Below are 19,153 nucleotides of genomic sequence, written 5' to 3' on the forward strand. Positions count from 1 at the left end.
ATATATATATATATATATATATATATATATATATATATATATATATATATATATATATATATATATTGTGATGTCCACGGGACTTAAACAGTCCCGCCAACGTAGAATGAGCCGAAACGATGGAGGCGGTTTATTTATTTATAACCCAAACATGGCGGTTCTAATCGCTCTACCGCAAACGGGACGAGGAAGGTGGCACGAGTCACTTTTCACTGAGTTGATGATGTTTATTCGTTTTTACTATTAACCAGAAATAACAAGACTCGGCAAGAAAAGGGATCCGGGGAGATTCGACGGGATGGTGTGGGATCGAGCGTGGGGAAAAACAGACAATTCCAATGAATATACAGATCTCAAACCCTCTAAGGCGCCAAGCACACACACACACACACACACACACACACACACACACACACACACACACACACACACACACACACACACACACACACACACACACACACACACACACACACACACAAAACGTAGCTATTTCTGGTGGTCAGGCTGGACCGTGGTGTGGACGCAACTGTCCCTGGATCGGCGTCGGACGAGCTGGCCTTGCTCTCGTCAGGGGGGCAGGAGAAACCGTGGTGCTGTCGACCTCCTGGTCTTGGCCCAAGTCCGCTCACAGCCGCCAGGGAACCAGTTCTGGCGCCAAGTTGCGAGCAGGAGAGGGAGGCAGGTCCGCCCGCCGTTCGACCCCGTACTCCGAGTCAGCAGAGCCAACCAAGGTGAGGCACGAGGCTCAGCAAGGCTCCAAGACATGATGAAGAACACGATCGAATCAGCACAACAACAAGGACGCTCTCCGCGCAACAGCCTCCACACCAAAAAAACACGATCTTTTTGTCCAGATCTTCTTCCTCTTCCTTTTCGATCCCGAACAGAACCTTTTTATCCTCCTGTCCTCGTCACTTCCAATCGAGCCGTTTATTGGCCCACCGCCGTCGCCTTCTGCCAATCGTGATCACGGGGCGGAGCCATCCGCTGCACTGTCCTGTGACGTCACGGCCAGTCTCCAGAGAATACCAAAAGGGGTTTACGCAGACACACTTACCCTATCCCGTGTCCCTATCTAATTACGTGACAATTATCATTTCCCCCTTGAAGAAATGAACATTTACTAGACAACTTATCACCACTGAATTGCTACTTATTACATCGAGATCCTGGTAAACTCGAACAGCATGGCATACCTAATTAAACATCCTAATTACCCTTTGAATGCATACCCCCCCCCCCCCAAACGTAACACTGCCCCCTCCTCTGGTACCGCAGCTCCTGCAAGGTATATCACAGGCGCTACCGTACCAGCCTTAACACTTACTGACTCACACCTAATTAACCTAACGAAATAAAGTAGGAGGGGCAATGGGCAGCGAGTCGCAGCCAACTTACCTATCCTGCTTAATGTACTACCCCCTTATGGCCTTATCCTCACCTAAACAATCATTCGTTTTTATTTTTTTTATTATTATTATTATTATTATTATTATTATTATTTTTATCACATGAGAGCACTGAGCAAAGTCGCACTCCATCTTCTGGATCATCGCTCTTGCCCAGCACTCTTCCAGTGATCTGGGGAGGGGAAACAAAAGGTTCCACAAAAACACAACACTTATACTTTACATTCCTACTCTCAGCCTTAACGACACTATTCACAGGATATTTACACTTGACCGCCTCCCCCAGTGGATGCTAATAGACCCAGCGTTACCTGGGGAGCCAATTTTCAAATTTGCTTGCCCCAAAATTATGCGGACATCATGCCCTTGCTGCACCTGTCAAGTTGTGCGGGATCGAGTGGGACTCGCACATCTTCACAACACTCACACCATGGTCATCATCACATTTCTAGGTCATGGTCCTCATTTTAATCATGCAGGCTGAATCCCGTCATGACCGTGGGGTGGGTTACCACAAGATGCTGGGGGCATCTCAGGTGCAACCATGCCCACAGGTAAGCTTTAGTCCAACCCGGACGTTTCTCCGCCCCGCTCCCTTTGATTCCCTCCCCCCTGGTAGCCATCAGCTCTAATCCCGTACAACACTCTGGAAGGGGTCTCACTGGCTCCTCTGGCCTTCCTGGGTCGCCAAGGTCCTACCCGCCAACCAGACCCTCTCCCAGTTGCCTCCAGACACTGTCACCATTAGCCACCAGGTGGTGAATCTCCTTGAAGAGGGTCGCAATTCCCACTCACCGTGAGCTTCAGCAATCCCTGTGGACAAGCACATCATCCCCACCCACAAAACCCACATGACTCCCCCACCCCATCGGCCTTACATGTGACACCTGCATTTCTAACACTTCACCGACCATGACTTTCCCTGTTACCACACCATGCCCAATAAAAAAAACAATGTGTGCACCATACATTTCACTTCTTCACTTAAAACAACTCACACAGCACTTCTCACCCGATCCACACACCAGCCATTGGACAGCCACTCGTGCCCACTGTCCCGATTGTCACTCTAAAACCCAGCAGAACTCACAAACCCATGCCAATTTTCCCACAATTCATTTTTTTCCACCAAAGGAGGGCACTTCGCCACAATCTCAGCAGCCGAGCATGGCCGTATATGCTCAGCCCAATCTAGTCTCCCCGACCCCCGACAGTGATCTCCGGACCCGACCTATGAAAGGGCATCTCGGATAGACCTGGCGGTTCAGCAGGAGGATTCACCCTCTCAGAGTCTAAAAGTCTATTGGAGGGTCCCTCCATCGCCGGGTACCGGCAATATCGTTGCATGTGTCCTCTTCGCCCGCACCAGAAACAACTCCCCATAAAAGGCCCCCGTGGGTATCGGTGTAATGTCTCTTCCGGTTCCGGACCCCCTCGGCCATAATTGAATTGCTCTATTGGCTGGGCTGGACCCCGCCGCTTTGGCGCACTAACTACCGGATTACCCTTTATCAAACTTGAAGGTTTCTGGCAAATTTCCTGAAACATTTGGGTAATGCCAATTTCTCCCAGCCCCCCTCCCTGATCCTGGATCTCCGCCTGTCGGATCGTCACCGATGGCCTCTCTGGAACCCGACCCGGCCGACTCCACGAGGCCAGCCTGGCCGCGCACTCGGCCGCTCGGTGAACGGTGGGTGGATCCTGTAGCTCCACTCGCGCTCGGACCTCAGGGTCAGGAAGAGCAGCTAAAAATTTCTCTAGTGCCAGTCTGTCCCATGCCTCCACTGTAAGGTCCCGATACGTGATCCTGACTGATTGGTAAATGTCCTGTGCCAGCTCCTGCACCGTCTCACCCGGCTTTAATCTGCGGTGCTGGAGCTGGGCCCGCACCTGATCACAGTTCGCTGCAAACCCAAACCGACGGCTCAACGCCTCGCAAATGTGGGAGCTGGTCAACATCCCCTCCGTGATCACGTTTAACACATCTGCGGCTGGTCCCCGCAACGTTGCCACCAAATTCCCTGTACGTTCCCGCTCATTCCACCCGTTTAGTCGGGAAATGCACTCAAATTGCGTCAGAAAAGCTTCAACCCTCCCTGACCCGTCAAAATTTACCAGGGGGATCACTTTTACGGTGGCCCGCTTCTCAGTTTCTCCCTTGTCCGAATCCAGCCCAGGGATCAAACACCCTTGTGGCTGCGTATCCAATTTCGGAGCCCACTGTGGCCAAAGATGTTTTGTGGTGAGGGTCTCATGGGTCAATTTTGCCTCCTGTTCCAAACGTTGAATGGACCGATTCACCTCTTCCCGCAGGATCTTCTGGGCCCGCACAACCTCCTCCAAGGCTCCGTCGCGAGTTTGTAGCTGCTCCTCAACCAACCCGGACACTCTACTTACAAAAGACGGCTCTACCAGGCCTTTATCCAAGACTTCATCTTGGCTCATAATTTTATCTTGTTCGTCCAAACGAGCCTCCAATCCTTTTACCTCCTCCGCCAAATTCATCCCTTGCTTCCTCAGCTCTCCCCACTCTTCAACTTGCAGCTGCATACGAGCATCCACACAGGCACGATGACGTTCCAGGCTTTCATCCACTTTATCAACCCAAATGTTCGTTGCATCAATTTTATCTACCAATTTTTTTTCATATATTTTCCCCCTCCAATGTAATTTCTACCTTTGTTTCCTCCAATCTGTCCTCGAATTTGCTTTGTATTTCTCCCAATTTAACATCCACACACTCCTGCATCTCAGTTTTCATTTTCTCCATCTTTTCCCCCAATTCATCCCTCATTAAATCAATCCGTGCACCCAACTGTTCCCCCATTACCCCCAATTGATCTGTCATTTCTGCCCCCTGTGCCGTCATTTTTGCCATTTGTGCCGTCATTTCTGCCCTCTGTGCCGTCATTTCTGCCCTCTGTGTCACGAATTGATTTTCCATTTGTGCCGTCATTTCTGCCCTCTGTGTCACGAATTGATTTGCCATTTGGATCGTCATCGCACCGGTTTCCGGCGCTGCCGGCCCCGTTACGGGCGATGAAGCACGGTCCACGCTCGGAATGGGGGAGGTTCCAACCCTACCCCCGTCTCTCCCTTCTTCCCCCGACTCGCTGCCAGACGCGTGGCCTTCCTCCTCAAACATCTGCATATCCGCCATGGTGCAGAAGTCCCGTTTGCCGCCAATTAATTTAAAATTGAAAAATCCCGCCAAAATTGCTTTTCTGTAATGGTTTTATCTTCCAATTCGTGGCGAGATTTTAATCTTGGTATATTCTCCCGATACCAAATATAATTTAGAGGGGTTCGAACATCCAACACCCTGACACCAATGCGACGTCCACGGGACTTGAACAGTAACGCCAACGTAGAATGAGCCGAAACGATGGAGGCGGTTTATTTATTTATAACCCAAACATGGCGGTTCTAATCGCTCTACCGCAAACGGGACGAGGAAGGTGGCACGAGTCACTTTTCACTGAGTTGATGATGTTTATTCGTTTTTACTATTAACTAGAAATAACAAGACTCGGCAAGAAAAGGGATCCGGGGCGATTCGACGGGATGGTGTGGGATCGGGCGTGGGGAGAAACACAGACAATTCCAATGAATATACAGGTCTCAAACCCTCTAAGGCGCCAAGTGCACACACACACACACACACACACACACACACACACACACACACACACACACACACACACACACACACACACACACACACACACACACACACACACACACACACACACACACACACACAACGTAGCTATTTCTGGTGGTCAGGCTGGACCGTGGTGTGGACGCAACTGTCCCTGGATCGGCGTCGGACGAGCTGGCCTTGCTCTCGTCAGGGGGGCAGGAGAAACCGTGGTGCTGTCGACCTCCTGGTCTTGGCCCAAGTCCGCTCACAGCCACCAGGGAACCAGTTCTGGCACCAAGTTGCGAGCAGGAGAGGGAGGCAGGTCCGACCGCCGTTCGACCCCGTACTCCGAGTCAGCAGAACCCCAGAGCCAACCAAGGTGAGGCACGAGGCTCAGCAAGGCTCCAAGACACGATGAAGAACACGATCGAATCAGCACAACAACAAGGACGCTCTCCGCGCAACAGCCTCCACACCAAAAAAACACGATCTTTTTGTCCAGATCTTCTTCCTCTTCCTTTTCGACCCCGAACAGAACCTTTTTATCCTCCTGTCCTCGTCACTTCCAATCGAGCCGTTTATTGGCCCACCGCCGTCGCCTTCTGCCAATCGTGATCACGGGGCGGAGCCATCCGCTGCACTGTCCTGTGACGTCACGGCCAGTCTCCAGAGAATACCAAAAGGGGTTTACGCAGACACACTTACCCTATCCCGTGTCCCTATCTAATTACGTGACAATTATCATTTCCCCCCTTGAAGAAATGAACATTTACTAGACAACTTATCACCACTGAATTGCTACTTATTACATCGAGATCCTGGTAAACTCGAACAGCATGGCATACCTAATTAAACATCCTAATTACCCTTTGAATGCATACCCCCCCCTCAAACGTAACAATATATATGATGGTGGTATCTGTCCGTGCGTTCGTCTGTCTCCCGTTTACAGCGGACGCTTCCCCACCCTGCGTTTGAAAAGCTTATCATTCACTTTTTGTTATTTCGCATGCAGCCTGTGGCTGCTGGTTGTATCATGATTTTGGAAGAGCGGTTGTGCTGCTGATGCAGTGCCCCTGCTACCAGTAAGCTGGTACTCATTTCGCTGTTCTCGGAAGGATGACAAGCCAATTCAATCCACCTGGTGTTATTTCAATGGAATGACAGGGGCTCAAACTAAAGACCCTAAGATGTTAAGCTTGCCACCTTTACTGTTAAGCCAACACCAGGCTTAACATTCACTTTGAAATGATGAGAGAACAGACATGAGTGACGTTGATGCCAAATTTTATTTCACAAGCAAGATATTTTGTCTCCTTTTTCGACAAATCCAACCTCTGCTGCCCGATGTTGCACCACCATTTTGTGGTGGGCGGTACAAGTCGCTCAGAGCTTTGGCCCTGAGTAAATCGGGAACGTGGTTCAAAATTATCTTTGGTATTTTTTTCATGTTTTGGTTCTCGTCTTTTCTTGTAGAATGTAGAGTATCTTGTTACTGTGCTGTAGTGGCCTTTCTGCTTTTTCAAAGAACAACTGAGCCCCTGAGAAGTCAATGGGAATATCCTACATTCAAACGGAGTAAGTGCATTAAAGTAATCTTTTAAGGTCACACACCTTTGGTGTAGATAGCAGTTTCCACCAAAAATTTTGAGGCTTATATTGATCTTTTTAGAATGTATTCCTGTTTGATTCCCATTGAACAAAGTAAAACTTGAATTTTTATTTTTATTTTTCAGTTTATACAGCAAAATATCCGGGCAGACTTCTCGAATATTGACAAGATTTTGGAAGCCCCTGATGGACAAGATGAGGGAGTTTGGAAGTATGAGCACCTCAGGTTGGTCGTAATTTTTATATTCAGACATGTCGGACGTTTCACAAATAGGGGGGCGGGGGGGGGGGAAGAAGTATCAATTTCAGTCGTGCAACATTTTAATGAGAAGGCAACCACAGAAACGACAGTCAAGGAAAAAGCTGAACATTCATTTTCAATATGCAATGAAATGATTTTCAAACATACCCAGAACAATGTTTTTTCCCAATGTGTTTTAAGAATTAGAGAGAGAGCAATCGGTGATTGCAGATCCTCACCAGGACTTGTTTTGTGTGGTGTTTGTGTGCTTTTATGGTACGTATTTTAGAGACGTACTCACATTCTAATTGCACCTACTACATAGAGATACTTGCTTGAAAAAAAGAGAATGTGTAAAAATTATGGTCCACGTTGACGTGTTCTGTGTGGCCAAACAAACAAACAAACAATAAACAAACAAACAAGATGTCGTGAATAGCATGATATCTGTGAAATCCAAATGTACAATAGTTACAATTTGTTAATTTTGAAAATTTGACCTATCAAGTGTTTTATATGATGGAATATTGTGCATAACAAATTTGGTTGATACATTTTCTAATCGTGTCCTAATAGGTGTTTCACCTGATTTGGATGGTATTGACCCTGACCTTTGACAAATTTTGACCAGATTTGATACACATATACTGCACATGCGTACAAATAAGCTGGGTAAGTTTCAGTGTGATATCTTGAAAAATTATTGTGGTTTGTTAATAATTCCATTTGACAAAAAAAACTCCCATTTGATTTTAACGGGGTGAAATTGTTGCCATGGAAACCATTGACATGTCAAAAAGGGCTAAATCGATCGTTCTGATTTTTGGTGAACCAGGTCTGTGATCCAATATGCAAACCGTGTTCAAATTTGAAGTCAACTGGAAGAAAATTGATTATTTTTATGCGACCTTGACCTTTGACCCTTTCAGCTTTTGACCTCCAAAAAACAATATACTTATACGCTTTGATTAGCAAACCAATTAAGTGACCCAATATGCAATTTCTGTTCAATCCAGCAGCGTAGCCACCCCTCCAGGTGGGTAGAGATCGTGCATAACTTGCTGAAAAAAAAAGTATCGTTTCAATATTGCAGGAAGACTTTATTGATGTTTGTGTGGTGTGTGTCTAAAGAGGTCAAAGGTGTCTAAGGGGTGTAAAGGTCGAAATGGTCTAAGCTAAGTGGTCCAAGGGTCTAAAGATCTAAAAGGGATTTTTCAGTAGTAGTTAGGGTGTAATGGGTCAAAGGGAAAAGGAGTCAAAGCCGTCCAAAGGGTGTAAATGTCTTTTGGAGTCCAAGGGGTGTAAAGGGTCTTAAAGTGTCAAAATGGGTGAAGGGATTTAAGTGGTGTCAGGTCGAAGGGGTCGAAAGGGGTGAATGTTCGATTTCGCAAATAACAAACAGAACCAAATGCAATACCCTGTCCTCTCATGAGGGTAATATCTACTGGTTATACTGACATGAATAATTCACCAGGAAGCAGCGTGTAAGCGATGTAACTTTTGCAAAAGAAAGAAACCGTCACATTGTTTTGAATGAAAGTACAAGAACTGTTTTCAATTTAGACAAAAAATGTTTTTTACACATGTGTGAAATATTTGATATATTTTGTGTCAATTGAAAACAGTTCTTGTACTTTCATGTATGCTTTTACGAGCGGAGTTGGCTGTCGTGCCATTTGAAGAGAGTGAAGGGATGGAGAGGGAGCATACACCAGAGACAGACTTCACAAAGTGTTGCCAGGTTTTAGAGGAGGGAAACGAGGCCAAAATAATGACTATCCTCTGCTTCCACTATCCCTAATATGGCCCACATCAAGCATCTATCGCACCGTTTGTCATTTCATCAATGTGTGTCCCGTCCCTCAGAGGGACGATAAACGGGCGTCCCGTCTGCCAGCATTAGTTGGAGATGTTTAAGACCCCGCGGTGTTCTTCGTGAAGAGTGGGTGAGCTATCGCCGGCATAATGAACAAATTCCTGCCCTAACCTTGGTCGACCACCAGGCCTAACCAGTCGGTTTGTTAAAGACTTGGGCCATGCTCCCCCTGGCCAACCCCACAAGAACTTGGGAATAATTGTGGCTGTTAAAGAAGTAGAACTTTAATTGGATGTTTACAAGTCCCCAATTGACTTTTGTTGTGCCTGAAGGTGTTTTGAAATGTGGCTTAATTTTCAGGTATGCAGGTCTAATTAAAAAACACACACACACACACACACACACACACACACACACACACACACACACACACACACACACACACACACACACACACACACACACACACACACACACACACACACACACACACACACACACACACACACACACACACACACACACGCGCGCGCACGTGTCTAGAAAACTAGAAGTCGAGGAAGTATGTTATCACAAATTATTTATGAATGATTTTAAGTGTTGTATTGTGTTTATGATCTGTGTACTGTGTAATGCTGGTGTGCCTATGATTTGCCATTCATTGAACGAGCAGATACCCATCATAGACGGGTATGGGGGACAGGACGGATTACAATATTCGGTTACGGTAGTTTCTTTGGATGTTTTGCACCGCATTCAACAGCTCAGTTCATATCGGTGGCGTGTCTGGGTGCCCGTGGTAGCGTTTGAGACCGGTCGCTTTGGATTGTTGGCCTTGACACATCGTGCCGGATGAGTAACACGAACGAATTGACATATTCATCGTTTCTATATTACCCCCATCAACAGATTAACAACACTATTACATACCCGTACGTGCCTGGCCGTACGTGCAAAAAAAAAATTTTTTTTTTCAAACAACCACACAGCTGTTCCTTCGCTCTCGTAAATGACGACTGGATTGTGGCATTGTGTTTATGTATAAATGCGCATAAGAAATCGAGAAATTATTAGAATATACCAAGTCATCACTTTCCGGAAGTCCGTACGTTGTAACCCGTAATGGGGAACGCGGCTGAGGTTCTCTTCCCCATCGGCCACGTCCACGCAGCAACATGTCTTGTCATTGGTTGGTAAATAAATGGCCATAACTTCGGAAGCACTTGTCCGATTAATATCAAACCTTGAAAAGGCACATCCTCAGGTCCCCAGCAATATACCTGGCAAGTTTCAATTAGATCGGACCAGTGGTTGTCGAGAAACAGCGGTCTCACACACACACACACACACACACACACACACACACACACACACACACACACACACACACACACACACACACACACACACACACACACACACACACACACACACACACACACACACACCTGGAATTATAGATAGATGGCAGGATAAAAGTCGTAAATGCTGAGTTGAACAAACGTCCTGAACTCATGGACTTAGTTAAGTGAAGCACGTCGTCTGGGACCCCTTGCCATTGGTTTGCCGCCGAACGCTGCTGATTGTGATGTCATCGATTCCCTCTTTCAAAATTCTATTTATATTCGATTTTTTGAATCTGCTATCACCTGTGTAAATACATGGAACACATAATGTGAAGATTTCAGAAGTATGAACAGAATATGTTCGGAGAAAAGTGTGTTTGAAATTCCAGGCTTTCGCCCATTATATTATGATTGCCTGTTTTTAAAGATTTTACAAGGTTTGATCAGGTTAGATGACAGCTATTAATATAAAATAAAGGACGATACTATTTGAGGTAAAAGGTGGGATTGGGGGATTGTCGTTGCATACTAATATTTGAAAAGTTGTTAGCTTGCTGAACATGTTCCAACTAGAACGGCACTCGGAAGCGCATGTACCTCCGCCAGCTGAACAGTTGGTTTAGATCCCACTGATAGGCCAGATCTGAATCCAGACCTCAACCAAAATCAAATCGGCTCGTTCTTGTCACCTAACCAGTTTTCAATTTAGACAAAAAAAAAAAAAATCAAATTTTTTACACGTGTGAAATATTTGATATATTTTGTCTCAATTGAAAACAGCTCTTGTACTTTCATGTATGCTCTTACGAGCAGAGTTGGCTGTGGTGCCATTTGAAGAGAGTGAAGGGAGATATGAAGAGACCAAGGACAGAATTTGACCAAAACTAGATGGATGGTCCTCATCCATCTAGTTTTGTTATAACCCATCCACAACTTTTTGAATTATCATTCTATACAGTAAACCCTCCAATATAGTGGGGTTACGTTCTTTGAAAATTTTGTGATAGTTAAAACCGCGATCGTGGAAACCAAGGGCCAATGGGAAGAGGGGGGTTCGGTTCCTGGACTTCGAGAAAATATCAAGGAAGATCGACGGTAGCCAGAAAGACACGATTGAAATAAATATGTAAAAAACCATATTAACATTAAAATAAACATGTAAATTAAACAAAAACACAAGTGTTTTACTTTTTAAATTTATTACAAAACAGCGAGGTGGGTGAGGATATACATATTATGTACTCATTTCAACTGTACTCTGACAGAAATAGAAAACACAAGACTTAGCTTGGAGTGATGATGATGATGATGATGATGATGATGATGATGATGATGATGATGCTGTTGGAGGGGGGAGGGTAGAGGTTAGAAGAATGTGGAAGTAGAACTTGCAAGGGCTGTGGATCATCGAAGTCACTTGCTGCTTTGCCACAAACAAGAAGGGTAAGACAAATCCTAGCCACCTTTATCCAGAGCAGATCTTCCCTGCTCGGACAGGAAGGTGCGAGTTGGCGTCCTCTTCCAAAATAATTTCGTCTCTTCAGTGTTAAAAACCTGCTCCAGCATAAATCCCTTCACCTCGATTTGTTCCATGAGCCATGGTTCAACTGGAGCCTTCTGCCCTCGGTGCCTCCGTTTGGTCCTCGATCCAAACATTAAGCCCTTTTTCCATCCTTTAACTATGATGATCAAGGGATTGAAATGAACCTTTTGCAATTTGCTGGCAGGAACCCTTGAACGGATATTTGACTCATGTTTATACACAGTTGATTCATTGATCCAGAAATGGCGGCCCGCAGACGCTGCACTTTAACTTCTTACCGACGTATCGAACAACTCTATTTCTTCGCACAATGTCATAACCTTTCTCTGCCTTTTGGTAAGATTAATTTTGTCCAGCATTTTACGTTTGGGCGACATTACCAATTGTTGTGTTTACAAGATCTAACAGATCTAATATTTCAGGAGAAGATATCAAGGAAGCCCAATATATATATCGGTCATTTCTTGTCCGATGACAATTCATTATTAAATTCGGCTTCGTTCCCGCATGCTGGTCTGATTACCACAATGAACGGTGCGTAATAAACAACAAAAGGCTCATCATGGGAGTTAATCGTACATGCCAACTCAAACATTGACTCGTCGTTGCTCAAAAACCGTGATTGGCCAAAATGAAATACCACGATGACAATAGGTTACCCGTGATATCGGAGGGTTTACTGCATGTCGTATTTGGCCCTATCTCTCAATGGTGAGGAATCGTTCACAAAATCCAAAAATAATTGTATCCGGATCCAGATTCGGATCTTCATCAAAAGAGAATCAATTCGTCCTTGTCACACACCCAACCTGTCCACCAAGTATAGTCCGAATCTGTCCACATCTTTTGAGATATCCTGTTCACAGACAAACAGACAGGGGTGAAAACATAACCTCGTCCACCATCGGTAATAATCAAATCCGGTAGCATTTGAACGCATTATTTAGCAGTAAAAGAACCTTCTTTTTTTTTTTCTTTTTAGCTCACCTGTTCGAAGAACAGAGAGCTATAGCGATACCCCCGGCATGAGCGTGAAAATGTTAAAGTTTTTGGGGCAAGTTATTTCCTTTCTAATGTTTTTTTTATCTCCCACACTTTTTTACTGATTACAATATACAAATATATACATTGCTTTAAAATTATTTGAATCAGACTTCACTGCAATGCTTTATAAAAAATATATTATTCCACTAGTCTTTTAAAAACGATAAATGTATAAACAGGCGAGCATTGGGTGGCTTTGACACCAACTCTCTGGTTTTTAAACTTCTCACACATGTAATGTTAAAAATTCTGAAAGTAAAATTAACAATGAGCTCATGTCATGTTTAAAAACATGCTTTAGTGGTTAAGCAGTTGTATTGTGTTGGAAATTGAGAATGGTCACTTTTTCTTTTTCAACAGGCAATTCTGTTTGGAGCTGAATGGATTGGCAGTGAAGCTGCAGGTGATTTTGAGTGAATGAATGTTCATTTGACTTCATCAAGATCAAGTGTATGTTACTGTAATCTACTGATAGTCAATACGGTATAAACATTCATAAAGAGGAGTGGTCATTTCCTTAATGCTCAGGAGGTTAATTGCTCGACTTGGGATGAACATACTCACATTGGTTTGATAAAAGACCCAACTCGTGGAGATAGCAAGTGTTGCATCCTGAGTAATCACACGTGCTGGTCCCACCACTACCTTTTCCTTCTGTTGTTCACCATCTCTGGTTCGAAGTTTGGCTTTGCATCTGAACAGATGTGGCTTGCTTTGTCCCAAATGGAAGCCATAAAGGACTAGTTGTCCCCCGCCCTTCCGACAAAGTTGGAGATGGGGGACGTTAAAATGAACTCCATCCGACCGACCGATCGTCCATCCATGTACTTTTGTGTACGCGATATTTCAAAAACCGTTGAACATTTTAGCTTTCATATTGCAGATATCTATTCCTCGTGACGTTATCTCATCCTGATTCGATCATGGCTGTGATTGGCTGAATTATGGTGCTGCGGCAACCATCTCAGTAACTTGGCTTGTGTACGTGATATTTTTTAAAAAAACGTTCAAGATTTAGCTTTCATATTACACAGATCTCTTCGTCATTCCACCAAAAAGGCAGGGGATCCAGAGTATCACCTCCTTGTTTTTAGTTTTGGAAAACATTGTGTTGTTGACCCTGGAAGATTATTATTATATACAAGTTGTGCAAATCGTTTGCCCAACGAGAAGCTTCTTCAATGGCTGATGGATGTACGTCACATGTGTCAATTAAATCAGCTGTTGCACCTGTTTCTATCTCCTATCAAACCGACCTGCATAACCTAATGCCCTATAAAATACAAACACATCGTGCCTTCAGAAAGTATTCACACCCCTTGACTATTCTCACATTTTGTCGTGTTCCAGCCTGAATTTAAAATGGATGAAATAAAAAAAAAAATTGTCACTTATATCCACAAGATACCCCGTAATAAAAAAGTGAAAACATCTTTGTAGAATCGTTTTACCGATTAATTAAAAATGAAAAGCTAAAACGTCTTCCTCATTCTCTTCTGCACCTCAGACTGACTGCAATCCGGAAACGTGCACGCAAATGACTGCGACGGAACAATGGATTTTCTTGTGTGCTGCTCACAAGACTCCCAAAGAGGTGGGAATCACTTTCACTTGTGCTGTTGTGCACGAGATAAGACACTGAATGTAATCACATTTTCAGATTCATGCTATTCTGTAGCAGTATATCACGTGGCCTTTGCCATAAGCTCGATGTGATAAAGCTTTACAATTAGCCAACCAGCTTAAAAAAAAATTCATTATTTTTTATTGGAATACAGACTGGAAGAAATCGCCTTTCAGGCTCAGACACAACAATGGGCATCAGTAAGCTCGATAAAGCGTGAACACGTTTTGGCACTTGGAACGTGATCCAGCAGAGTACTGTACTTCTGTGCACATGATGATGTGGTTGGTAACAGTACCTGTTGCTCATGATGGAGTTGTCCATTGTTGAGCCCATCCTGGAATTAGTCCTTACTACAGCAGTGTATTGTTGATTGGGACGAGCCTGCTGATTAAGTTGGTGTCATCACTGATGCAAAGGGAATGTATATAGTGCTTGGTGTCAAGCATGTGCATTGAAAGATGTCATCATCCTCTCTCTGTATTCCAAAAAAAGGAAAAGCCATTCGAGTTATTTCTATAAACTTTAGTTCTATAAACTAGCAAACTATTCTACAGTCATAACCTTTTTGGTTTTTGTTAAAGCCTCAACTGCTTTTTTGACCCTTGAAGCTTGTGTGTGGCTGCAGTGTCCTGCCATCGACTACACACGGCACACTTTAGATGGTGCTGCATGCCTCCTCAACAGCAACAAGTATTTTCCCAGTAGGTAAGTTTTATGAATGCATTGTAACTGGCGATGACGTTTCCAGAAACGAAAGGAAACTTCATGTTGGACGTTTAAACTAATATTTACACTTCTTTAGCAGCCCCAATTATTCCCACCTTGTTGTGAGGTTGGCCGGGGAACGTCTTTGACCCCAGTTTGTCACAAAGTGACTAGCCAAGCCTGATGTCAGACTAAAGGTGGCTGGAATTTGACCAGGAGGCCGTGATATGTTCTCGTGGATCAGGCATTAGTGGCGGAGGTATGCACTCTACCGAGTGTCCTTTTCATCTTCCTTTGCTTCCATGTGCTTCAACTCCCCAACCCAAAAAACTTAATGTCTTGTCTTGATTCATCATACCGCTTCATAAAAAGGTAGGGGCTGACAGGATGGCCTAGAGGTATACACACTCGCCTCGAAGCCGTCTCGCCTGGGTTTGAATCCCGGCCCAGCTCGAAACTGTCATTCCAGTGTTTCACAGGTAGGGTGAATCGTCAATGTGTGTGCCGTCCCTCGGGCCCAAGTTAAATGGGCGTCTCGTCTGCCAGCATTCATTGGTGGACGTTAAAGATCCCACGGTGTCATTCGCGAAGAGTAGGCGAGCTATCACCAGCACCAATGAAAATTGCAATTCCTCCCCAAACCACCAGAGGGCATTCCATCAGCGGCACTACCCCGCAGTCTTGTGCTGAATAGGAACAACGAAGAATAAAAATTACCCCCATGCGGGAGTGACGGTCATCTCTGCGAGAAAATATATAGCCTCCTGAAGGTAGGGCAGTTTTTGCAAACTTTGAAGTCACGTGACGCGAAAACGAAAGCGAATATCGAAAATCCGGCATGACAAAATTTAGATATTGTCCCATAGATTTATATGCCACAATCAAATTCAAGATCGCTTGAGAAATGTAGGAGGAGATAGATTTTGAAAATCGTCATTTTCACATTTTTTGCCAACTTTGAAGTCACGTGACACGAAAGCGAATATCGAAAATCCGGCCTGATCAAAATTTAGATATTGTCCCATAGATTCATATGCCACAATCAAATTCAAGATCGCTTGAGAAATGGCGGAGGAGATAGAATTTGAAAATAGTCATTTTCGCAATGGACGGACGGACGGATCGAAGGACATCCACACCCATATTATTAGGTCATGCTCGAAGAGATGACCTAAAAAGGCAAGGACAGGCTCATTTATCCAATGTTTTATTTTAAGGCATGTAATGGTAAATAGGCTGATAGTATAGCTCACAGGCAGTGAGTGCACTCTCCTTGTGGTCTTGAGATTTACAACCCAACTCTAAAGTCATCCTTCTGCTTCATAGGTAAGGCAACAATGAACACACCGTAATTTGGAGTGGATGCTTTGCTTGTGGTTCTTTCTGATAGCATTCCCTTCTCGAGATTAAATATCACGACTCATTTCCAAAAAATTACACAATTGTCTACCAACACTTGGGTGAAATTTTAAAATCTTGCCCTGGCTGAGAGCTCAGAGTTGGCGACCTGAATCGGCGACCCAGACTCCAGTCGCACTCAAGTCACAACATTTTGCCATTTGACGTGAGACTTGGCACTTGGTGTCTGGGGACTTGTTACTTAGTTGCAACTCTAGTTTATAATTGACAATCTTCATAAAACAATCGTTGAACTCGAGGGGGAGCACTCGGTGGAGTGCAAAACTTCCGCCGCCAATACTGCTGGGTCACTTAAGTGAACCTGATATCCTATTCATTGTAGGTCAAATGGATCAGACTCTACTGAACCCCGATTGAATAAACTAAACTAGATCGACGCGCATGTAGATATGCCAAAAAAAAATCGAAATTTTTTTGAAAAAAAAGTTGCAAAATTTGTTTTTTTTTCTCTAACAATTTTTTTTTGGGGGGGGGGTTGGAAATCACTTAAAACATGTAGAAATGCCAAAAAAATTCAAATATTTTTCAAGTAAAATCGAAATTTTTTTTGAAAAAAAAGTTGCAAATTTTTTTTTTCTTGAACAAATTGATTTTTTGGGGTTGGAAATCACTTAAAACATGTAGAAATGCAAAAACAATAATTCAAATATTTTTTTTCAAAATGGCCACCATAGCGGCCATATTGGACTTTGGACCAAGTCCAAAATCGAATGGCATGATCCTTGGACCATACCTAACCCCCCCACCAAGTTTCGTCGAAATCCGTCCAGGAGTTTTTCCGTAATACTGTTCACAAACAAACAAACAAACAGACAGGGGTGAAAACAGTAACCTCCGTCCATCTTCGATGGCGGAGGTTAATAAAAACATTGTGTTAAAATGGGGTTTAAAAGAAATGGTAAATGATTTTCAATCATGGGCATGCGCGGTTCACTCAATGACAACATATATCATGTCCATGCACATGTGCAATATACCAGCGCTCACAATGGCCGGGTCGCATACCTTTCACCACTAAAGTTAAAAAGGAGTGTCCACTCTCCAGCCAGCATCGAAGCAGCAAGCACAAATGTGGCCACACGTGAAACCACTTAATTCAAAGGCAAACCATGACTGTTCATGCAGGGGTAAACCTGGCCCCTGATCGGCAACGCCACGCAAGTCCCGACCCCATGATAAGGTTTTGTGATGATTAAAATATATCCGGTGACTTAGATTGTTTCATCTTCGTCAATCATTGTAAATTATATCACGACTTACCTTTTTAAAAGGAAAACATAAAAAAGTACGGGATATTAAAAGACAACAATTGAAGTGAATAAGTTTAGTTTCATTTTCCACAGCATCCCACCCCCTTCCTGATTGCCCAGCGTGCCGCCCCCTTTCTGCTTCCACAGCGTCCTGTGGTGGATTCCTAACCTGTTCAGGGTAAATTCTCGTCAACGTAAATACGGTATTTGATTCTCCATCATCTCCAATCCCATGGACAACCTTTGCAATGCCAGGCCTGCATAGAAGTGCAAATGCAACTTCAGTGAATTTCCAAGTCATGTAATGGAGGCTGCCATGCCTTGTGTACAATTCCATGCATTATTACCTCCGCCACCGAAGGTGGACGGAGCTTATGTTTTCACCCCTTTCTGTCTGTTTGTTTTTGTACACGATATCTCAAAAAGTTGTTGACAGATCCGGATGAAATTTTGTGGACAGGCTGGGTGTGTGACAAGGACGAACTGATTCGATTTTGATGAAGATCCAGATCTGATAATTTTTTAAGTGATTCTTCACCATTAAGAGATAGGACTAAAAACGATACATAGCACGATATCTCAAAAAGTTGTGGACAGATTCAGACGAAACTTGGTGGACACGTTGGGTGTGTCGCACAGACGAGTTGATTCGATTTTGGTGAGGATCCAAATCCGTATCTGGATACGATAATTATTTAATTTTTAAAGTGATTCTTCCCCATTGATAGATGGGGCGAAAAACGATATAGTGCTGGAGAGCATGATATTTAAAAAAAATGTATTGGGCCTCCATATGTTCTCGTGGATCAGGCATTACATGGCAGAGGTACGCGCTCTACCGAGTGTTCTTGTAGTTCACCGTTGAGAGAGATGGCCAAAGATGATAAACAACATGATATCTCAAAACATTGTAGACGGATTTGGACGAAACTTTGAGGATGAGTTTGGTCGGTGACAAGAACAAGCTGATTAGATTTTGGTTAAGATCTGGATGCAGATACGGCCTATTTATACAAAACGTAAACTGTTCAGCCTGGCAGAGGTGTGTGCTCCTCCCGAGTGTTGTTCGCGTAATTGACAATTGTTTTTCAAGCAAAATACAAATGAATAATCAAAAAAAAAAAATATATATATATATATAAAAGCCAGTTCATTTTTTGACCATGTATGTGCGGACGGACTGCTGTCACCCCACTGTTTGGACACCTCGACCTACTCCACCTACAATTCTAACCTCAAGAGAAAATAAATCATACAGCCTCCATTTTGTGAAACCACATAGGCCACATACCTCGAATGTTAGCCCATGGCCCAGTGCAACTGGAATTATCCCAAGTATATAACCACAATGTATTAGAAATGCACATAAGCAGTGGGCATGTTTTTCCTTGATGTATGTACCCTGGGTTATTTTTATTTTATTTTTGGGAGCTGTCGCTGCAGCCGTCTATGGCCTTTATCCACCATCCAAATAAAGGGATAAGCAAATTGTAAAA

General features: G+C 43.9%; 1 protein-coding gene across 1 annotated transcript in view; it reads left to right on the plus strand.

Moving 5' to 3' along the window:
- MOB4 (MOB family member 4, phocein) overlaps positions 1-19,153 on the plus strand; it is a 34,774-nt gene that overhangs the window by 13,557 nt on the left and 2,064 nt on the right. The window contains exons 3-6 of the mRNA XM_085891168.1: positions 6,792-6,892; positions 13,017-13,059; positions 14,164-14,250; positions 14,909-14,988. Coding sequence (XP_085747294.1) covers positions 6,792-6,892; positions 13,017-13,059; positions 14,164-14,250; positions 14,909-14,988 — 311 coding nt within the window. The remainder of the gene's footprint in view (positions 1-6,791; positions 6,893-13,016; positions 13,060-14,163; positions 14,251-14,908; positions 14,989-19,153) is intronic.

This window comes from Eptatretus burgeri, chromosome 8 (genome assembly GCF_056783735.1).
Source record: "Eptatretus burgeri isolate ZD-2024b chromosome 8, Ebu_testis_v1, whole genome shotgun sequence".
Lineage (NCBI taxonomy): Eukaryota > Metazoa > Chordata > Myxini > Myxiniformes > Myxinidae > Eptatretus > Eptatretus burgeri.